This window comes from Lytechinus variegatus, chromosome 9, assembly GCF_018143015.1.
Source record: "Lytechinus variegatus isolate NC3 chromosome 9, Lvar_3.0, whole genome shotgun sequence".
NCBI lineage: Eukaryota > Metazoa > Echinodermata > Echinoidea > Temnopleuroida > Toxopneustidae > Lytechinus > Lytechinus variegatus.
Genome location: NC_054748.1, coordinates 23,818,089 through 23,842,759, shown reverse-complemented (window position 1 = coordinate 23,842,759; position 24,671 = coordinate 23,818,089). Strand labels below are relative to the sequence as shown.

Here is a 24,671-nt window from a genome sequence, read left to right as displayed (position 1 = left end):
AAAAGTGTTAGGGTTCTTCCCGATTGCAAACAACGACCCTGGGAACGGGCTTGGGAAACGGGAAAACGGTCGTAAAAATTTTCCACCTCTCTTTTCACGCGATAACTTGTTTAGGGGCCAAAATGCGTAAGTGAAGCCCGCGAAAAACTTGTTTGCACACAGAAAAAAAAGGGGGTGGGGGTGGAAATAATTTGGTCACGCATGTGTACAGCAATACATTTGACTCCCCCCCCCCCGGGGGACAGATGTTGATGTGATCGAAAAATTATCTGAAAGATGCATGGGGTCTATAATTATACACTGTAAAAACTGTGGTGTTAAAATTGACACCAATTGGTGTTAATAGAGTACCACACCCTGAGGTGTTAAAATTACACCTTAAAGATTGAACACAACACAAAAGAGTGTAAATGTAACCACCAAAGGTGTTGTAATAACACCTATAGGTGTAAAACTAACACCACCAATTTAACACCGGTGTAAGATAACTGGTGTGGTCCTCTATTTACACCTGTGTATTATTATAACAGGGAAGTGAAAAAGAAGTTTTTAGGCCTAAATCTTAAAACCATTCTGAAAAGAAAATCTAATTTCATTAAAGTATATAAGAATACAATACATTTAAAGTAACCTTAATAATCATATATTGAAAGAGCTGTCTTGTAGAGGAAACCTTCAAAGCATAGCTTGTGAATCAGGTCCCTATAACATGTATGATAATGTTATTATTTTGTTAAGAATAATTTATGGTAATTGAGATTTCTCGTTCATCAAGTGACTTGCATATATGCACCGTTTCAAAATAGAATTACGAAAAAAATTGTTACCCATGACAATAAGGACAAAATTGGAATATTTCATACATTGTATGATAAAAACAATACAAAAGAGATAATGATGTCATCGGTCCGCTCATTTGCACACCAACCAGGATGTGCTATCACTGTTTTGTGAAATTCAGCGAAATTTAAAATGTCATAACTTTCTTATTTTACATCCGATCTTGATGAACTTTCAAAGCTATGTTTGTTGGATTTTTTTCTTTTTATTCAAATAAAGTTTTCGTTGGGGTGGTCTTGACACTTGCACTTTCTCTTTTATCAATTCTTTCCCTATCTACTTTTTTGGGGTAATATTCCTATTATTTTGTGCAGTAAAGGATAAGTCTATTTTATTGCACTGTTTGTCTGATTTTTCTTCCCCTTTCCTTTTGAGGCCTTCATCAATTTCAAGCTCTAAGCTTAAGATGAAGGTCTCCCACATTCCAAAATGTACTATGTTGATATACATGATTTTTTCTGCTATCTCTTGTAACACTGATGATTAAATAAAAATATCAGGTATAAATATATTTTGATTAGATTATTAGATTGTATATATGTTATTAATTATATCATTTACTTATGTTATTCTAAGAAAAAAAAAGATTTTCACTTGTGTATATGATTTTATTGGAATGTGGAAATAAATAAATCAAATCAAATAAAAAATTGAATATTTCTTCGCGTAGCATTAGGATCACGCGGATTGGTAGATCGCTACACGTATATTCGTATAATGCTTTGGCTTGATCATGCTTGATATTTTTTCGTTCATTTACTTATGGTTCTGTTAATAACGATAGTAATAATAATAAAACAAATATAAAGCGCTCTATACGAAAGTTACGAAGCGCTAAGAAAGAAGGGGTGGGGCAAGAATACAAGATATCCCAGTAAAAGAACAACAAAGAAACTGAAAGTGCATGAAAACACCATTACGAAAAATTGTTATTTATTGATGCTATTTATTATTATGTACAAAAAATGTTTCGTTTATCATGTTTATATCAATGTCGTATTCTGTGTCAGAATTGTTTTGAATAAAATATCTAGCGAAATATTTTGGAGTCAAAGGCCTAATCATGATGTGTCCGCGTGAATGTGAGTGGACTCGCAGATTGTGTGAGAGTGTGTGTGGGTGCACGACAAAAATGTCTTCAAGGTATATACTTCAACCAGGATTAGTTAAAATGGATTCAGATTTACTGTTTTTTAATTGTAAGCTAGGCTATTTTAGTGGACTGCAGGCGATTATACATTCTTCTGCGTTCATATAGCCATATAATTACAGTGTTCTAAATGACCGCATCCACTACGGCCCCCGATTGACCCTATATACCTGTTGATCATGTTGATGCTTCGGACGAGTGCTCTTCTTCAAAAGATGCTCGAAATCAGGTATTTTGGGGCGGTTTGGAGCTGATTATGAGAGAGTGAATAATACCGGGTATATTATGAAAAGGTTCCCCACCCCTTTAAAGAAGAGTAGAAGACTGTAACACAGTTTCGGCTGTGTACTGTATGGTTGTACAACAACGTATCATACATACCAGGCTGTATGCGGATCCAGGCTTTCTCGGATTCGGCGACACCCAAATAGGATAAGCTAGTTGTGTGCCCTTGAGTTCGACCTCCGATCGCTACAAAGGATATTCTTGTTATATATCGGATCATCACCTTTTTCGTATCGGGAACCTTAATTCTGTAAGTTTTAATTGTTTACCATGTTTCATTTTCATGGCCAGTTATGCAACTTTCTCGGGTTTGGGATATTATCTGGTCATTGACATTGTACGCCCTTGTTTTATTTTTTTTTCATTATTGGGGCGAGCGAGTCGTAATATGAGTACGCAAACAACCTTGCTATATGAACATATGATCTTTCATAATTTTCATTAGAATTTAATAAATGGGATCTTATTTCATCATCTATTCTGAAACTTGAAGCTGCTCTACAGCAGAATTTTCTTCTGCTTTTTAAAAATACTTTTCGTCTTTTGTGTACATATGGTTTACCAATCCTATGTTTCTTGCTGGGGGAACGTTTTCACCCACAAGTTTTGCCTCTTTAGTTCCCACTTTTCTTTATCTACCCCCGTACTGTACATGAATGCATTCATCGCCTTTTTGTTTTTATGTATGTATATTTTAATAATTTGAAATGCATTTTTAAATGTTCTGTGTTATAAAATTTGCCTAAATTTGTATTCTTTTTATGATTTGGAAATAAAGACATCATTGATTGAGTTGAATTTAGTGAGTGAAAAAGAAAGAGAGACAGAGAGAGATTGTGGGAGTTAGTGCATCTAGATGAAATTTAAAAAAACAAAACTTACATAATTAAGATCGGTCTGATTAAAGATGATTTGACATCATACCAAACAGAGAAATTAAGGAGAAGAAAAAGGAGGAGGAGGAGGAGGGAGATGAGAAGGAGGAAGAGAAAACAAGAAGACCTTTTTTTTTACTTTTCAAAGTAAAACTTTATTTACAATCAAAATTTTACGAATGATAAAGGGTTTAATAGAAGAAATAAAAGTAGAAGAAGAAAGGAAAAGAAAAACAAGGAAGAAGAAGAAAAAGGGGAAGAAGAAGAGGAAGAAGAAGGAGAAGGAGGAGAAAGAAGAATTAGAAGAAGAGGGATGAAAAAGAGAAGACGAAGAAGAATGAGGAGGAGAAAGAGAAGAAGGAGAAAGAAGAATTAGAAGAAGAAGAAGGAAAAAAAGAAGAAGAAGAAGAAGGAGAAGAAGGAGTTAGAAGAGGAGGAGGTGGAGGAGGTCAGTGTTGGAGGGAGATGTGTAAAGTGTAAAATACAATGAAGCCACTGTCACTGAAGGTGGTCTAATTATATAAATTATTGGCTTCTCAAGTATGCACTTTTTATATGTTCGACATAAGAAGAACGCCTGACAATGGAGCAGATCAATGAAAAGCATATAGCAATCGCTGGCAAGCAATATTGCTTCAAGCACAAGCAATAGCTAGTCAAGCAAAATCATACTTTTTAAGCCCCTTTCACATTTGTGTACGACTGCTTACAGCTGTTGCGATTCCGTGCAACCTTTAATGTGACCAAACGATCGCAAGAGCAATCGTAAAAGCCCTTTTAAGCAATTGCTTTATTTATAGCCCTTTGCGAGTGATTGAACCTTTTTCTTGCCTTCAGAAAGCAATTGCGAGCGGTTTGAACAGTAGCGATGTCACGCTGGTGTGAACTAAGACTCAAAGACTCGAACGCAAAGGTATGGCAGTACAAATTGCCGTTTCTTTCACATTACATTCTTTCTTCAGACGGGTTGTCAAACTAACTTGTTTATGTTGATAATTATACAGTGCGTATCCAAAAAAGTTTACAATTTGAAAAAGCCCTGGGAATTAAAAAATATACGACATGTTGGTAATTTTTTCACGTATAATCTCGGGTTTGGGTCTCATCTATTCAATGAAAGTAAAAGTTTTGACAGAATGTTACACAAGTTTGAGTGAGCACTGTCCATTTAAAAAAAATCTGTTTGCGCAGAAATGCTCATTTTCACGCTGTGTCAAGGGGAAAGGGCAAAATCAAACGTACCCTGCGAACCATTTCTAATACATTTCCCTTGCACTTTTAGTCAATTGAAACGAAATGGATAGATTCAAGCATTTTTTTTTACAATCTTGCCACCTAAACTGAAATGTCAACACTTAGTAAGCACAACCTTTACCCATTTTGTGCCATCTGGATCTGAGGACATAACTAAATCTGAATAAAAGTTGATATCAGACATCTCCAGCATTTTTTTCACTAAGTTTTTTTTTAAATCATTTTATAGTAGGTTAACATTTTATTTTTCATTAAATACTTGTTCCTCCACACTTTTCTCAAGCTTTACATTGATTAACAAAATGAAAATCAAGCCACAGCCGTTTCATGTAAATCACAGCTCAATGTAAAGCAAATATCGTCACGATGGCATCGGTGTGTGGGGGGAGTGGGGTGGGGCGCAATGCACTCTTCAAAGTGTTTTGGGCAAGCCAGGAAACAAGTTAAAAAAAGGTAAAAGATATCTTCAAATCAATCTTACTAGCTAAATTCCACGTGTTCTACATGATTAAGGTCTACTTTTATTAGCATAATTATTTGAAAGTTCTCCGCAAATCATTTTTTCACTAACTTTTCAAAAGTAAGTGGTGCTCACTCAAGCGGATGTATTTTTCGCCAGTTATATCGTCATTTGCTTAAATTTATCTTTACCAATATTAAAATTTGGTAAAATCTTCAGGCTATGAAAAATGTATAATTTTACAAGATTTTTTCAAAGTGTAAACTTATTTTTGATACGCACTGTATATATATATATATTATATGACATTTGATTTGCACTTATTGGGAAGAAAATATGTACATGTAGGCTACGGTATACCTTTTCTCTCTAGTGCATAAAGCTGATTAAAAAAAAACAAACGCGAACGCCCTGATTATTAAAGCAAACGCTCAAGCTGCCATGACGGAGATGGGAAAAACAAAACAAAGAGTGCTTTAAAACCGCATAAGCGAAATGTTCACTTTAAGCATATATACGCCTTACAGCAATAGCTCAATCGTCAAGGAAATGCTAGCAGTCAGTTAGCAATTGCTTGAACCTACTAGCAAAAACACTTGCTCGCTCATTTTTATGCATACGGAATCGAGCAAAAGGCAAGCAAAAGGCTAAAAAAAACAATTGGTACTTTCTATGCATCTGACGGTTCTGACCCGATGTGTTAACCCTCTGATAATCACTTTTTCCATGTCGATTAATGACTAAAGATGTGCAAGGTTAACGGGGTCCCATGAGAGACCATTAAAAACCAAATTGTTAATTTTGATTTCGAATAGAAGAGATATTTTTGAAGGAACTACTACGGATGGAAGAAAGAGGGGAGGAAAAAGTAAAAAAGGAAATCAGGGGGTGTTTCATGAAAGTTGTCAGCACTATCTAAATTGTCAGTTCTGGCTATTCAGGCCCTCAGACTGTTACTATAGCTGTCGGAGAAAGAGATCTTGTCAGTGCTGACAACTTTCCCAAAACGGTCCCCATGGCTGATAAAGAGAAAATGAGAATGAAAATCGTTATTGTACTCGTGAAAATTCAGAACCATTTTTGCTTTCCTTAACAGAAATAACAAATCAAAATGGATAATAATAATTGCACAGAGGAGGTCTGCACTGCGACAGATAGCGACCATTTCTTCTTGATTGTCATGTCGTGCGTCATCTTTTGTAAGTACTGTCTCCCCCACTCCGGTTTTGATTTAACACCAGCCCGGAATCTATATATGTTCACACCACACAAGTTTTAAACAACACTAATTTCGTTTTGGTCTAACACCAGGGGGGTGTTTCACAAAGATTTAAGTATGACTTAGGTCGCACTTAAATGTCGACGCGTACATGATATGCAACGCGCAATCTTATTGATCAATACGCACTAGTGCGCGTCCTCTTGGCATGATTTGACCAATGCTGTCATGCCTTTTATACTGCGCGTAACTAGGCATTTAAGTGCGACTCTAAGTCATACTTAAATCTTTGTGAAACACCCCCCAGAAAGGTGTTTATACCACACCAATTAGTATCAAAACAGCATCTCTTTGATTCCAAACTTTATACTTCTCTGGTGTGGACATAGATAGATTCCGGGCTGGTGTTACATCAACACCGAAGTTTTTGCAGTGTGCTATTAAGGTAGATAAGTATATCACAAAGGCGGCGATCTGATCACTAATCTAGGTTTAACTATGTGGTTAAACCCGTAGTCTAAAGTACTTTAAACCAGACTTCTATGGAATGCCAAGCTTCGTAATATTTCTCCATATTCTGGCAATAATAATATATCAATGATAATGAATTAATTGATTATCATAGTACTTTTTTGTATTTTTCTATTCTTTCCATTTCACGACTCAATGTGAATAAAACTTTTTGCAGCAGGATAAGAATAATTCTTATAAATGGTGAATGACAACTAGCACTTCATAAAAATGTGGTCTAAGTTATACCTGGTTTAACCGGGTATCAGAATAACACCCAATGAATATTGAACACGATACTTCACATTTTGGCAATGAAAAGTTCGAATGACGTGATCTCACACTCCTACTTGAGAACACACTCTGATGAACAGTCACACTGTAAAAACTGCGGTGTTAAAACTGACACCAATTGGTGTTAATAGAGGACCACACCCTGAGGTGTTAAAATTACACCCTAGAGATTAAACATAACACCAAAGAGTGTAAATGTAACAACGAAAGGTGTTGTAATAACACCTGTAGGTGTAAATCTAACACCACCAATTTAACACCGGTGTAAAATAACTGGTGTGGTCCTCTATGTACATCGGTTAACACCACAGTTTTTGCTGTGCACATTGGGAGGTTACCACAGTGTGAAGGTATCTTACCCTATATCACATTCGAGCTTTTTTACGCTATGTATCATAACTCCACATTATATAGGATCGTAATGATAATCTCAGGCCCGTAAGGCAGCACCTTATATAACTGAAATGCATTTTCTGATGAAATTTATAGCTAAAAATCGTATTCCGACGTCGATAATAACATGGCTATTTTTTCTACAAATTCCCCTTAATGCAAGTACAATAGGGCCGCGAAACAATTTTCAAAGTGGGATGGGGAGGGGGGGGGGGAGGGGCTCTTGCTAGTCTGCTGGGTAAACCCTGCGCTCGAGTTAATGGTCTGAATGTGCAGCCTACTCATGTCTTGAGTACTGAAGGCTCTCTCGACTGGAACAGCAAGTTTTGTATGTGCTAGTCTTTGCGTGGAGGCACACCTGTTGATCAAAGTTCAAATGAGGGTCTGTGCCTGCAGACTAAGCTCTTGCTATGCAGACAAACACAGTCAGATGGTAATTTGCCTCGATTTTGTTAATACGTTTTAGTATTGAAAGCATGAATCCCTAATTCATTTATTGGCCTTTGTTTTTATTTTTAAAATTTCTAGTGATGCAGATGGGTTTCGCTTTTCTCGAAGCTGGATCGGTACGGGCAAAAAATACAACCAATATTCTTCTTAAAAACATGCTCGATGTTTGTGAGTATTATCTTAAAATCTTTATTTTTACTTGTATTCAATGTTTAATATTTAGTATTATCATATCAACGTAGCATCCATCTAAAATAAGTGTTTGTAAGTATAATTTCGTTTAAAACAACGCTGCATGAAATAATGTCAGATTCATTTCATTGAATGAAATATAAAATATCACTTCAAAATAGATGTCTGTATGTCTTTTTATTTCAAATAATAGTACGTAACATTATAAAACGACCAACATTTATCATCTACTTAAAGCCATGATTTATGTTTGTAAATCTATTCTTTGAAAGAATGCTGCATAAATTTCAGATTTATTTCATTAATAGGTCTTGATAAAATATCCTGTCAAAAAAGTTACAGCACACTTCATTTTCACGCCCTCATTAGCGGGCAATGGGTGCCGGTAACTATATCTAGGGCGACATCGTCAATGAATTCTCAACCGCTTTGATGAGCAAAAAGTTGTTGTTTCCAACCGCGCTTCGATTGGCTATATATTTTTACCCTTGCCTTACCGTAATCTTCTTTGACACGAATCTGTCGTGATTAAGGCGCGGATACACCATCTGGTAAAACAGTTTACAACCCGTAATGAAAATAGTAGCTCTAAAACAACTGTTCGAGTAATCCGCTTACTTACGTACTTACACACTTTCATTTCAACTTTTCATGTACCGATTTATATATTTCAATCTATTTTCTTAGGTATTGGAGCGGTGGCATACTGGGCCATCGGCTACGCCTTCGCATTTGGAAAGGAAGCGAATGCGTTCATTGGCTACCGGTATTTCTTTTTCGAGAGTCTTCCGGCATGCCTCTACTCTCACTTCTTCTTTCATTTCGTATTTGCTGCCACGGCGGCCACTATCGTCTCCGGCGCCATGGCGGAGCGTACGGAGTTTATGGCCTACTTTGTCTATTCCAGCGCCATAACTGGTAAGCTTCACATATCTCTCGTCTTCATTATTTTGATATGAAGTCACTCTGTAATACATCCACTCACTCCCTCCTTAGATCACAACGAGGTATATGAATAAAAAAGATAACAATATCAACATGATTAATCATAATGATAACCACGACAATACTTATGCTACTACTACTACTACTACTACTACTACTACTACTACTACTACTACTACTACTACTACTACTACTACTACTACTACTACTACTATTACTACTACTACTACTACTACTACTACTACTACTACTACTACTACTACTACTACTACTACTACTACTATTATACTACTACTACTACTACTACTACTGCTACTACTACTACTACTACTACTACTACTACTACTACTACTACTACTACTACTACTACTAGTACTACTCCTCCTCGTCCTGATATACTACTACTATTACTACCGCTTACTGCTACTATTATTGCTGCTGCTGCTTCTACTACTACTACTACTACTACTACTACTACTACTACTACTACTACTACTACTACTTCTACTACTACTTCTACTAATGATACTCCTTCTAATACAACTGCTGCCACTATACTATTATTGCACTACATGGCTATAATCTCATTAGAGGCGTGGATTTTTTGCTGGATAAGGATCGACAAGGGCCCTAAAGGGATTTACAAAGTAGTTTTTATATAGAAATCATTGGTTTTGTAAACCATGTCTCTTTTGGTCTCTGTCCAGGATTCATATATCCAGTCGTGGTACATTGGGCTTGGTCTAGCGAAGGTTGGCTTGCCAACGGACCATCAGGTCTTGCGTACCAGGTAATTTTTTTTTTTTTATATTACTCTGAGAAACGTTTGTTACGCCCTCTACGTTTGTTTGATATAAACTTTCTTAGATATTTGAATGGATAATTCCAGTAGTCTTACAAGATTTAGACACAGCCATTATGCCTCTATATAATATCAAGTTCCAAATTCTTCTTCTTCTAGATGGTTGATTTATGCCCTGGATCATGCCTGGGCTTTATACTGTATGATAACTAGAGTTAATGACAACTTAATTTGTGAGACTATTCCATGTATTACATGTTATTACATAAAGTCATTTATATCTTTGTTTTAACCCTGGTCAATAGAGCTTTGACCATCCGATTTCTAAATAGTCAAATGTGAAATAAATGTGAAAATGCTTATGGCGATTTTGAGTTATGGAGGAAAAAAAACACTAAAGAAATTAATAATATACTTGTCGCAAAATGCTTTCCATTTTTATTCCAAATTGGTACTTGTCAATCTTTTATAAATGTTTAGAATGTGCCATTAATGTTGTACTAGAATAAGTTGCATTGAAGACGTTTTTCACCGAAGTGCTTTTGTCTCTCTATGCTTGGTGCTTTACTAAAAAAGACATTATGTAAAAGAAAATTTCATAATTTTTTCCTCCGTAAATCGTCAACCCCCTTTTAGGATTTTGCAGGCAGTGGGGTGGTTCATTGTGTTGGAGGAACTGCAGCTTTGGTCGGAGCCGCCATCCTTGGTCCTCGTATTGGTCGCTACGACGAGAATGGCAAACCTAAAGAGATCTCTGGTCATACAGTCCCGGTAAGACAAGGTCATTGACCTCGATACCTTTCAGTGGAAAGTTTCAGCGCTAATACGTTTTCGTTACCCCATAGTTCCGAAGTAACAGTCAGACACCCGCGCTTCTCCTCATATAGTCAGAATATAATGTAAGTTATTGTCAGGAAAGATGTCAGCCTAGTAAAATGCAGACTTTTTTCCTCGCAGCCTTCTTATCCTCCTCCTTTTTCTTCTTCCTTGGACTCTTCTTCTTCTTCCTTTTGTTCGCTGAAGTCATTGTTTTGGAGGTGTGCGCGGGTGCGTCTGTAGTGTTTGAGGGTGTGTGTAGGGAGGGGGGTGTATACAAGGTGAGTGTTTCGTGAAAGGTCTGACTTGTCGGCCGTTTTATCCGACAGATACTACAGTAACAGTATCTCTCAGCCAATCATAATGAAGGAAAGTTTTCAGATCTGAGAACTTGTCAGACACTGGTTAATGAAACGCTCCCGGGGGTATACATGAAATTAAGGCTTAGATTCATGTTTTAAACAAAATGATATTGGGTTAATTTCACTTACTATGATCACATAATTCTTTCCATTAAAATAAGATGAACTAATGTCAAGATCTACACTGATCTCTAAAATGTTACTGTTGTGTTACTTTGTAGCATGATCATTGTTGTCATGTTCGACTATATTGCGTATTTTTTTTTATTATGGTAACATTTAAGTTCTCACAATATACGCAGCTCCATCTCCTCAGGCTTTACTATCCGATAATAGCATAACGTTGTTTATTTGAATACATGAACACTTCATATTGACTGGATATTATGATTGCACATGGAAACAAACACTCTTTATTATCAAGTTCTTTGTTTTAAAGGACAAGTCCACCCCAACAAAAACTTGATTTGAATAAAAAGAGAAAAATTCAACAAGCATAACACTGAAAATTTCATCAAAATCGGATGTAAAATATGAAAGTTATGGTATTTTCAAGTTTCGCTTATTTTCAACAAAATAGTTATATGAACGAGCCAGTTACATCCAAATGAGAGAGTTTATGACATCACTCACTATTTCTTTTGTATTTTATTATATGAAATATGAAATATTTTGATTTTTTCGTCATTGTCATGTGAAATGAAGTTTCATTCCTCCCTGAATACGTGGAATTCCATTATTTTTTTAACATTTTGTGCTTCAGGCAAGGAGGTCCAAATCGTCAAATTCGTAAAAACTGAAATATTTAATAATTCAAACAATAAAAACAAAATAAAAAAAGAGAGTGAGTAACATCATCGACTCTCTCATTTGGATGCAACTGGCTCGTTCATATAACTATTTTGTTGAAAATAAGTGAAACTTTGAAATGTCGTAACTTTCTTATTTTACATCCAATTTTGATGAAATTTTCAGCATTGTGCTTGTCTGATTTTTCTCTATTGATTCAAATCAACATTTTTCTGAGGTGGACTTGACCTTTAATAAGTAATGCATCTAAACATATATTGCCATTTTATACCGATTTTATTTTTTGTAAACCCTGACTAGTGAGAAGAGCTTCATAACAGAAACTACTTTTAATTTTAGTCATCCTCAGGCACTAGTCGGTGGTAATTTATTCCTCTTGTACATATATTTGTTGTCTTTTGCCTGGAAAATAAATAAAATGATAGAATAAATAAATAAAATGATTTCTTTCAAATTTAGATGGTTGCTCTTGGTGGCTTCATCCTCTTCTTCGGATTCTTTGCCTTCAATGGCGGCTCCCAAGCAAGCATCTCGGCAGAAGGCGATGGAACTACGGTCTCTTTGGCTGTGGTCAATACCATCATCTCAGGGGCTTGCGGTGCTCTGGTCGCCATGGTCATCAAGAGGATTGGTTTCAGCGGAAGCTACTGGTCGCTTCTGACCACTATCAACGGTGGACTGACTGGAATGGTAATATAATAGTTTTCCTTTCATAAGTACATATTAATTCAAATTCTACTAGGCCTAATTGAAGAAGTCATTTGGGTAAGAACTAGAAGCTAAACAATCCAAAACTATCAAATGTAATCAACATTTAAAATGCTGACTTTTTACTAATTGTCGAAATTGTGTAGCTCATGATCGATGTCATCGAAAGTGGCTATGACTATCCTCCTTTTCGGAGAAAAAGGAATGAAAAACTCCAACTACTTCATTTTCATTATTTCATGTAATCAATAGCATGTAGATAATTACAATGAAGATGCGTGTACTATGGAATTTGCATAAATCAAATCGAGTCAATTCAAAACAAGTTCAAAGTTTTCGAAGAGGATCATATCATCATGATCATCATCATAATTTTAGGTAATGACATCTGGATATCAAATGACCTAACTAGCATTACTAGTGAATGGATGGGCAGGAATTTAGATAATTAAAATAACAGTTAGACGAAGTAATAGGAGTCGAAATTGGATAAGAAAATCAGGTGATCTATGGATGAGACCAATGATCTATTTGTGTATATAGAACTCAGTTAGTTAGTACATTAGAGCGAAACGAATAATTGAATTGTAAAACAATTGTTTCGCTTGCACCCGTTGACAACAGGTTGCTATTTGTGCTGGGTGTGACGCCGTGTACCCATGGGGAGCAGCGATCATTGGTGCTGTAGCTGGTGCTACGTACATGATGTGGAGTTCTATGATGGTTTCAGTCCGTGTTGATGATCCTTTGGATGCCATTGCAGGTAAGTGCACGACTTTCTTTCACTTCTGCGACTGTGGATCATTGAAAAACACTGCATAATTGATAAGGGCTATACATCCTCCATGTGTTTGAGGTAATACATTTCGCACCTCAACGCAGAACGAATTTTAGAACACAGTAAATATATTAACGACGCACGTCAAATAAGAATGAATAGCTGGGAGGTCTTTGTCGAAAATTGGTTAACCGTCCTAAGTTCCGGAGCTGACAAGAAATTGTAAATATATGTATGTCGTTTGTCCAGAGTCTAGGACGAAACTGTGGTTTTGATTCACCAATTATCGACAAAGAGTTCATCATCATCATCATCATCATCACCATCATCATCATCATCATCGTCATCATCATCATCATCATCATCACCATCATCATCACCATCATCATCACCATCATCATCATCATCATCGTCATCATCATCATCATCATCATCATCGTCATCATCATCATCATTTTTTTTTTTTTTTTTTTTTTTTTTTTTTTTTTTTTTATTTGTATGTTCTCATTTACATCGTCACTGTACATCGAACAAAAATAAAAAATCAACGTCATGATATACATTAGAATTCAACATAAAAAAACATTTTATAAATATAGCAAGAAAGAATTTTAAATACATGTTCAATAGTAAGCAAACATAATGCCTAAATTGACTATTCAATTTTTGTTTTGCATTTTTTCCAAAAAATACTTCTTTTTATATTTGCTCTCCATTTTATTTCTTCTATGAATATTTCAAATATGTCTTTAAAATTTGATTTTCTTTTTTGTTGAAAAATTGTATAAGAAGCTAAATTGATTAATACATTAAAGAAAGATATAACGTTTTGTCCATTACCACCATGTCTACCAATCACAATGTCTTTATAACTTATATCCACATTTTTAATATTCAGATTGATGGTAACACAAAAGTTACTGAATTTTAACCAAAAGAGTCTAGAATAATGGCAATCATAAAATAAGTGATAATAGTTGTCAATAGTTTTACATTTAAGACAAAGTGGAGATTCTGCCAATTTAAATCGAAACAAATATTCATTTGACATCAAAAGTTTATACAAAAATTTAAAGTTGAATTCAGCTAAACGAAATTCGTCAATGAAAGTAACTTTTTCTTTCCAGATATTGTTCCAAATCAGATTTTCTTTGAAATAAAGTGACCAATATTGTTCAACATTTGGGGTTATAAACTTTTTATCCACAAGATAATTGTATAATAATTTAGAAAGTTTAAAAGATAAATGTTTACTTTGTTTTATATGTATGACAGGATCATGATCCTTCAATTGAAAGTAGCTAACAATTGAATGATTTAAGCAATGTTTTTCTTTAACCAAAATGTTTTTCCATTTTTCTGGTATACAACTCCAAATTAATTTCGATTCACATAAATAATTTCCTTTTTTCTTTAATTTTGCATGAATACGCAATATATCCAATAGTCCATCGCTGTTAATAATATCTCCAATAACAAGAATGTCTGAGCATACCCAATGCTTCCAAAACAAACATTTATTTTTATACAAAATGTTTTTATTACCCCATAACAATTGTTGCCTAATATCTTCACCTGTATTTTCAAAAGAGGGTTTATTATTACACATTTTCCAAGCAATTATACATTGACGATAAAATAATGGAAGTTGTTTCATTTCAGGCATTTGACATTCTTTTTCAAAAGACATTTTAAGAACAAGTGAATTCGGTCCAAAGTAATTGAGGCGTAGTTCAGGAAGGAACTTCCATCTAAAATTGTGATCCTTGTTTTCAAATAGATTGTTTAGCCAAACTGTTTTTAGGGCGTTACATTGTGAGACAAAATCAGGCATATTTATTCCTCCTTTTTCAGTTCTACCAATCATTGTTTTTCTTTTTATTTTATCTCGCCCTTTCCAAATAAACTTAAATATAATTTGTTCAACTTTTTTATTAATGTGATCAAGCATGGGAAATACAGTCATTAAATAGGTTATATTTGAAAGAATTAAAGATTTTAATACAGTAACTTTTCCGAAAAATGTTAAATACCGGCATTTCCACAATAATACTTGGTTTTCAATTTTTGTAACTTTTTCTTTCCAAGTTTTTTCATAAGCATCAAACATATTTTAACTAAAATACACCCCTAGAGTTTTTATAAACACACTTTTCCAATCAATCTTTTGAAAAAAATTGCAATTAAAATTTCCAAAGCTAAAACCTGAGCTTTTCGAAACATTTAACGATGGTCCAGCAACTTTGCAAAAGGTTTGGACTCTTTCCATTACTTTTTTTAAAGACAGTTCATCCGCTACAAATACTGTGGTGTCATCAGCAAATTGACTTATCTTGATCTCAACTGAATTATTTACATTATTCGTCAAAGTAATACCTTTAATGTTATTATTCTTATTCAAATCAATTGACAAAAATTCTACAACTACTAAAAATAACAGGGCAGACACTGGACAACCTTGTCTCACTCCTCTAGTTAGAGGGAAATAAACTGACTGCCAATTTAAATTCATTATACAACTTTCTGCATCAGCATATAAGGCTTTTATATAACTTATGAATTTATCACCGAAATTAAATTTTTCAAGGGCTCTATAAAGAAAATTCCTATCAACTTTATCAAAGGCCTTTTCTAGGTCCAAAAATAAAATAGCCCCCGATTTTTCATGTTTTGTCATATAATTTATCACATCATCAATAAGTCTTATACTGTTTCCAATAAAACGGCCTTTTAAGTAGGCATTTTGATCGAACGAAATACATGATCTTAATACTGGTTTCAATCTCTCTGCCAAAACTGATGCCAATATTTTGTAATCAGTGTTTAAAAGACTGATAGGCCTCCAGTTGGATAGTAAATCTTTTCGTCCCTTTTTATGCAAAAGTGTAATAACAGCTCTATTTTGACTAACTGATAAATTCCCAACTGATAACGAATGGTTAAATAAATTTAACAAAATAGTTTTTAAATGATCCCAAAAGCATTTGTAAAATTCAAACGTTAAACCATCTGGACCTGGACTTTTACCAAGTTTTGAATTTTGGATAGCTTTATTACATTCATGAATTGTCAGTGTGCTATCACACATTAATTTTTGTTTTTCGTTTAATGAATTTTCTATGTGAATATTTTCAAAATAATCATTAATATCCTTACTATCTATATTTTCCGATTTTGAAAAAAGTTCTGAGAAATATTCCACCTCAGCAGTCAAGATATCGTTTTGACTTGTGAAAACTTTACCATTGTGTTCCACTTTAAACAAATTCTTCTGTTGATAATTTCTTTTTTCAAGACCTAGAAAAAATTTGTTATTACGTTCCCCCTCTTCATACCACTTGATTTTGGATCTTACAAAAGCTCCATGAACTTTATAATCATAAAGATTATTTAGTTCTCTTCGTATTTCTTTAATTTCTTGATTCTGTTTCGTAGATATAATTTTCTGCTTGGTAAGATAATCAAGTCTTTGTTGTAAATATACTTGTTTACATTTTATATTGTTAGATTTATCTATACAAAAATATATTGATTTTTGTTTGACATCTTTTTTGAATAAATCCCAAAGTAATCTTATATCAGCTACTTGATTATTAATATTTTCCCCAAGGTCTTTTATTAAAGCAATAATTATTTTTTTGTATTCAGAGTCTTGTAACAAAGAGTTATTGAGTTTCCATAGACCTTTGCCCTTTCTAAATTTGTTGAATTCAATTTTTATAAGAACTGGATTATGATCTGATAAAAATCTCCCTATTATATTGCAGCTGATAGTATTATTCTTAAGTCTATCAGAAACTAAGAAAAAATCTATTCTAGTCTCAATAGGAGACTGTCGTATTAGTTGATGAGTAAATTCAATAGAGTTGGGATGTTTGAGTCTCCAGATATCAACGAAATCTCTTAACTCAGACTGTTCTCGTAGGTACTTTGCATCTGAAAAATCTTTCAAAATCCCTCCTCTTTTGTCAGATGTATAGTTTAAAACAGTATTGAAATCGCCACCAAAAATTACACAATCACTAGGAAGGATATTGTCATCTAAGAAGGCAAAACAAGACTTGAAAAAAATCCTTCTACTTGTCAAAATATTCGGAGCATAAATATTAAGTAGCCATAGCGACTCACCACCATATAATATGTTAACAGCATTTGATCGACCTTCATGGAAGGATATATGATTAAGAACTTCAACTGAGTGACAATTTATTAGAATACTAGTACCACAACTGTTAGAAGTTCCAACTGAGTGGTAGGACTGACCTTTCCAATCAAATTTATCATGAACCTGAATGATTTCTTTTGTAAAATGAGTTTCTTGAAGAAAAAGAATTTGAATTTTATTATCTTTTGCCCATTTATAAAGTTTTAGTCTCTTTTTCCTTTCTCTTAATCCTTGACAATTAATTGTCAAGATACTTAATTCCATCGTTTTAATGTTTCTTAAGCTGTGTTATATGCATCTTCATATTCTTCTTCGGAACTTAGTCGAATAGATTCTTCTTTCTCTGGCGTGTTTTTAGAATGCCTTCTTTTTCTCTTTTTCTTCTGTTTTACTCGATGTTGATTCTCGTTACTGCGGGCCCGCGCTTGTTTGATGACTTCGTCAAGCGTTATTTGTTTGACAGTGCCTGACCTTTCACCAACGAGACTACTGGTGCGTGTGTATGGTAATTCTTCTGTCGATCTTTGCGGAGCTGCTACCTGTACATCACAAATATCTTCGCTGGCATATTTGGAAGCGGGAGCCATCTGCGCATTGCGTGCATTCACGACCACATGATCACTGTCGTCTGGTTGGGAAGAACCTTCCGTAAAGGCAGCACACCGGGGGTCGCCTCTCTTATGCCCTGGAAGGGAGCAATCGTAACATGTAATCTGATTCTCTCGACACTCGCGAGCGTAATGACCCTCTTTCAAACATTTGTTACATCTGATGTTTTCTTTCATGTTGTTTCTGTCACTCGATTCCTTTTGCTCTTTATGGTAGATTTTTGCACGAAATCCTACGATTTCAACCATATTGGGTAACGGAGTCAACGGTAATTCCATGAAGATAAACCTCCTCCCCGTTTTGAAACGAGTAAGCTTTCCGTCAGAATCTCTCGCACACTCATATTTCACTTCAGTTACTGGTTTTAGTCCTCTTTTTATGAAAGTAGACTTTATGTCACTGTTGGCAACAGACAGTGGTACATCACTAATGAATACTTTAGTGGTAGGCTTCTCACTAGTGTGAAGGTATGGGTTAGTGTCCATAAGATCTATCTGCTGACTTCTGATAGATAAACCAGTGACAAGTAATTTTTGTCTAGACTTCTTATCAAGTGGATAGATACGCCATAGATTCCTGATTCTCTGAGCTCCATCAATAGTGGAATCACCACAGACTCTCTCTGCAGCAAGACACACTTCATAAACAGAAACTTCATTCACACCATCTAATAAGTCACTGTTTTTAAAGAAAACAGGCAAAACTCTAGGTGTAGTACCCCCGGTTTTTGGTTGGGCGTTCACATTAGCCATAATAAGCCGGGTAACTAGATACAGTGTCCAAAGAGTATCGCAGCCGTGAACTCCCGGGTGTATCAATCAAGAGAACCCGTTTAATTTAAAACTCACAGCAATCTCACCACTAAGTGTCTTTTCTAACGTAGAAATGGTCTAAAAAATCTGCTAAAGGCTGATATCCAGACAATCAGGATTTAAAGTTCCATATAGTTCGAAAAAAGTATCACTGATGTAAGAAAACTCACCAAACTCCAAGAAGAAATAAGACGGCTATTCGGAACCGTGGCGTCCGTCACAGTCGGCCATCTTAAAATTGATAAGGGCTATACATCCTCCATGTGTTTGAGGTAATACATTTCGCACCTCAACGCAGAACGAATTTTAGAACACAGTAAATATATTAACGACGCACGTCAAATAAGAATGAATAGCTGGGAGGTCTTTGTCGAAAATTGGTTAACCGTCCTAAGTTCCGGAGCTGACAAGAAATTGTAAATATATGTATGTCGTTTGTCCAGAGTCTAGGACGAAACTGTGGTTTTGATTCACCAATTATCGACAAAGAGTTCATCATCATCATCATCATCATCACCATCATCATCATCATCATCGTCATCATCATCATCATCATCATCATCATCATCATCATCATCATCATCACCATCATCATCATCATCATCATCATCATCATCATCATCATCATCATCGTCATCATCATCATCATCATCATCATCACCATCATCATCACCATCATCATCGTCATCATCATCATCGTCATCATCATCATCATCGTCATCATTATCATCATCATCATCGTCATCATCATCATCATTCTGATACGAGATGAAGGCACGAGCCTGTAACTCCCGGTCGCTATTTGTAGGATCAGTGCTGCTGAAATTTACTGCTTTACGAGCTGATGTGAGGAGTCATGGAGGCTCAAAGTGCTTTACTTTGGCGGTTCTTTGGCACGAAAGGCATTTGAAAATACATTGTTTAGATTCTTGAATATAGGCATAGAATAGGCATCCTGCGCCGTGGAGTGAAACTCCGTAATAGCGGACTCCGGCGAACTGATAAGGGATATGTCCTGAGCAACTCTCTCTTAAAACTACAACGCATCCGCAAACATTGACATACGGCTTTTACTAAAACATATATAATTTGCTAGTCTAGGGCGCTGATAAATTTCCTTATTGCTCATATTTTTACCCCGTCCTATTAACACGAATTGCTGACAATGTCGAAATATACATGTAGGCCTTTTTTAATCTTAGGTTTTGTCTCCTTGCGATTATAATTTAGTATCGATCCATATCAACAGCTGCAATGAAATACATATTAGCCCACTATACCTTCAAAAGGCTGATGTTCTTAAAGCGGACTAAAGGCTTACTAAATTATGAATCTCCGCATTTCTTTTTAGTACACCTTGGAGGCGGCATTTGGGGAGTGTTAGCGGCGCCTCTCTTCGACATGAACGACGGCATTGTTTTTACTTTCTCGAAGACCGCATGGCAGGTTTGTTGAACTGAAATTTCCCCTTTTGAAATGAATGAGTTAGCGAAGAATAGCGTAAGCAGAGAGCAGAAATGAGTACACAATGTTAAAGTTATTTCATCTGTCGTATATAAGTGTTTACCAATTTTCCAGACTTCAACCAGAATCACAGTTCAAGACAGGATACACACTTTGTTAAAAAAATACTTTTGGGGGAGGGGGGGGGGGGGGCACGTCAAAGACTACTCCAATCACTTAGGGAAATCTCTTTTACATGTATAAATGTTTGAACATTGTCGATATAACCATCTGTCTTTAAAGCACACCAATTTTGGACAATGTAATTGACCTCTAAAAATGATTTCGACATAGGAAGATAAAATATCTTGATTGGAGTAGTCTCCGACAAAGACTACACCAATCACACAGGGAAATCTCATCTACAGGTATCAATTTTTGAACTTTGTCCATATTATAACCGTCTGTCTTTAAAGCACACCAATTTTGGACAATGTAATTGACCTCTAAAATGATTTCGACATAGGAAGATAGAGTATCTTGATTGGAGTGGTCTTCGACAAAGGCTACACCAATCACTTAGGGAAATCTCATCTACAGGTATCAATGTTTGAACAATGTCCATATTATAACCATCTGTCTTTAAAGCACACCAATTTTGGACAATGCAATTGACCTCTAAAACTGATTTCGACATAGGAAGAAAAAATATCTTGAAATCTTACCAAAGTAGATGGCGCTTCTCAGATTACATAATTTTTTTAATTCTAATATTTTCTTTTCTTCATTTCACCTAGTCCTTCGGTTGGAATCTCCTGGGAGTCTTTGTCATCACAAGCTGGACTTCTGTTCTTTCTTTAGTTCTCTTTGGTTTGATGCAGGCTTGTGGCATCCTTCGCGTCACTCCGGAGATGGAGATGAAAGGTATGTGTAAAACCATGCCTAAATTATATGCCTAAATCACGATCTAATTGGTGATTGGTGATTTTTTACCTGATGCTAAGAAAGCATGCATGCTTGTAAGCAAGCAACCTGAGGACCGGCGGCGGCTTAAGGTCCCCTCCGAAGGACCTGGTACTGAGGATAAATGCTTTACCAAAGGGCACTAGCGCACCAAGTGGGAATCGAACCCGGGTCACCGGAATACGAATCCCCCGCTCTACCGACTGAGCTATCGCGCCTCCAATGTAGGTCTAGTGTGAACTGGGTTATTTAATCCGATGTAATACGGTTTCAACACCACAGTTCAAGTATATTCCTGACCAAGTTTTGATGGGGTCCGCTTAATCATTGATGGGAAGAACACAGCGCATCTCACAGTGTGAAACACGATGTGAAATCACTTTTAGACTGTTAAATTTGAGCGTTCCAACAGTATGTTAATCACCCTAAACTTCAACTTGTCTATACTCCTACTGTTGAGGTGTCAACAATGTGAAAATAACTACACACTATTAAATTTTAACTATTCAACAGTGTGTGAACCACATTTTCACATTGTCTGCTAACACTCCACTATGTGAACAACTATGTGAACACATTACACTATCGAGATTGTTCAGTGTGAAATTATTTTCACACTTTAAAATTCAGTATTTTTTTCGTATAAGAATCACATTTTCCCATAGTCCATTCTGTTAACACACTCAACATATCTGTCTACAGTGTGAAATTATTTTAACACTGTTAAATTTAGGATTTTAACCGTATGCGAGTGACATTGTCACAGAATACACACTTTTTGAATACACTCAACAACGAAGAGGTGTCCTCAGTATAAAAATATCTTAGAACATAAAAAACACTGAACATACCGTGAACACGCAATGTGAACACACTATGTTAATACAATGTGAACACACTATGTTAAGACAATGTGAACACACTATTTCAACACACTTTTAGCTCTCTGAACACACTGTGTGACACAGTATTATATGCAACATTAAGATGCAGTGTGATCTTCAAAGAGGTTTATTGGTTAGAAAAAAAACCTTGTTCTCTTCTCCCAGGCCTGGACATACCCAAACACGGTGAGCCTGCGTACCCCTTAGAAAGCTACGGACACGGATGGGCTGAGTCTAACCAAGGCAACGGTGTAAATGGGCACCCACTCGGTATGTTTTTAGCTCACTCACATGGATACACCTTCCAGATTAATGTTGTTTCGTTTAGACAAGGAGCAAAATGGGAGAAACCTTGCGATGGGTAAAAATCAATCAAGGACATTGCTGAAAATGAATTTAACTAAAAATATGGAATCGAAATAGAATTTTGCTTACTTTTCCCCAATGATGGATTATGTAGAACAAAGTGATATTGAAATGAGAGTCGAAGATGTTACCAACTTACTATTTCTTCTGTGTTTTTGTTTTGAATTGTTTAATTAGAATTTTCGCGAATTTAACTCTTCATAAATGACAGGTTTAACAATATTAATTCTACATGTTCAGATAGCAATCAAGAGTTGTTTCACATTATAAAGAGGAATAGTACTCATGTCAATAAAGAATATAAATACTATAGAAAGAGTAATTAGATGACATCAGCGGTACGCTCTCTTGCATACCGACAAGTCGGGGAAATGAAGCGATAATTTAAATTGCCATAAGTCCTGTATTTTACATCCGATTTCGACGAAGTTTTCGACTTTAATTGTCTTGAGTGAAACATATTTTGTTGGGCTGGACTGATCTTTGATATGAAACATCATTGATGTATTGTACTCTCTCTCTCTTGTTTTCAGGTCATGCACAGGAATATACAAATTCCGCCTTTGAGGGCGCTGTAGCGATAGATAATCCTTCCTATAACGACAAGGAAAATGGAAACGAACTTCCTCTCTGAAACATCACTGCAGATTACTAATAAACTCCAAAGCACCACTACGTGGTCATGGTTCCCATGTTTTAAGGTACATGCCTATGGTTTGAACAGCATACACAAGTTGGTGACATCGAAATGGCCCGATGACTTGTAATGGAAAAGTCTAACCTGGGGCCTGTAACATAAAGCTTAGCAAAGATCGTTCAACATGTTTCTACGATTGATTCCATTGACTACAATGTACAATCAATCCTGGAAATCAAGCGTACGATCAATCGCTAACCTTTGGGTTACGAAACCCTGATCACTTCGATGTCAATGATTATTCAAAAATATGAGAAGCTTATCAAAGTAGGTTTGAGGAAACGCCATCAAAGAATGACGGATTATGAACATTTAGAATATTCTTACTGAGACGTTTCATACGACAAGCTGCCCTACTTGTCATGTAATATAAACTCCACGATTATGATTTTTTATAGGTTTATGACGAATTGATATTGGATGCGTGCATAAAATAATATGTGAATTGTTAGATGCACGGGTCACCAACCTGCCAACGTAACGATCTCTCTCTCTCTCTGTGAAAACTGAAAACAACGGCCCGTATTCTGAAGTCAGGTTTAACTTAGACCATGGTCTAACTCTTTGCTAAAATTATGGGGCGCCAAATTTTCAATTTTTTTTCATATTGTATATTTATTAAGTTTATTAGTTTGTTTCCTTTTGCTGTCCTAAGGAAAAAAATAAGTCAGATATCATTCACAGAAAATTATGGACAATTTGAGTGTCAAATGAGTTAATAAATTGGATATGTACTGTAAGTGATTAATGCCCCAATTGGCCCTCCATATTTAAACCACAACTTTAAACCAGGGTCTACTTTAAACCTGAGTTCAGGATACGGGCCAATATGTCAGACTGGTATTTTCTTTATGCAACTTAAAGGATTTGTTATACTGCTTATCTGTACTTCCAATAGTAAAAGTGCCTTAAACATCATTGTTGTAACTTATAATTTCTATCTGTCCAAATCGGTATCATTAATCATCATCATGTCACCATCATCTCACTACCGCCAGCATCATTATTACAAAAACAAAAGGCAAGTGGCTCTAAACATTGTTGTTGTAATTATCAACGTCATCATCCGAATCAGCATTACTTTTATCTTCATAATTATCATCATCTCACTATCGCCAGGATTATTATTTAAAAAAAAGGACGGACCTTAAACATCATCGTTGCCATTATCAATGTCATCTGATCAGCATTACTTTTATCAACATAATTATCATCATCTCGCTACCGCCATGATTATAATCTTAAAAAAGCAAGGGCCTTAGACTTCATTGTTGTATTTTCCGCATACATTCGTAATTCCGAAGCTTCGTTATTCCGAAGGTTCGTTATTCCGAAGGTTCGTTAATCCGAAAACGAAATGAGGTTCGTAATTCCGAAGGATCGTTAGTCCGAAAACGTAATGATTAACGAACTATATTTCGTTTTCGGACTGACGAACCTCCGGAACAAGAAACCTTATTTCGTTTTCGGATTAACGAACCTTGGGAGCAACGAACCTTATTTCGTTTTCGGACTAACGAAACTTCGGAACATCGAACCTTATTTTGTTTTCGGATTATCGAACCTTCGGAATAACGCCACAAATGTTC

At 35.5% G+C, this 24,671-nt stretch overlaps 1 protein-coding gene across 2 annotated transcripts; it reads left to right on the top strand.

Moving 5' to 3' along the window:
* Positions 1-2,270: 2,270 nt before the first annotated feature.
* Positions 2,271-23,595, top strand: LOC121421475 (putative ammonium transporter 1). 2 transcript variants are annotated; one of them, XM_041616189.1, is made up of 13 exons: positions 2,271-2,525; positions 3,988-4,063; positions 5,961-6,063; positions 7,809-7,898; positions 8,610-8,840; positions 9,575-9,657; positions 10,306-10,440; positions 12,117-12,347; positions 12,990-13,128; positions 20,081-20,175; positions 20,970-21,096; positions 22,185-22,289; positions 22,919-23,595. In XM_041616189.1, exons 3-13 carry the CDS (start codon positions 5,976-5,978, stop codon positions 23,017-23,019), a joined length of 1,425 nt encoding a protein of 474 aa, XP_041472123.1. In that variant the 5' UTR covers positions 2,271-2,525; positions 3,988-4,063; positions 5,961-5,975; the 3' UTR covers positions 23,020-23,595. The 2 variants fall into 2 exon arrangements, with proteins under 2 accessions (XP_041472123.1, XP_041472122.1); XM_041616188.1 differs by lacking the exon at positions 3,988-4,063.
* The last annotated feature ends 1,076 nt before the right edge of the window (positions 23,596-24,671 follow it).

Bases quoted from the DNA above. Each gene is read 5' to 3' on its own strand.
- LOC121421475 (XM_041616188.1), top strand. From the start codon at position 5,976: ATGGATAATAATAATTGCACAGAGGAGGTCTGCACTGCGACAGATAGC. The intron at 20,176-20,969 runs GTTTGTTGAACT...CATTTCACCTAG, and splicing joins TCTCGAAGACCGCATGGCAG to TCCTTCGGTTGGAATCTCCT. The intron at 21,097-22,184 runs GTATGTGTAAAA...CTCTTCTCCCAG, and splicing joins TCCGGAGATGGAGATGAAAG to GCCTGGACATACCCAAACAC.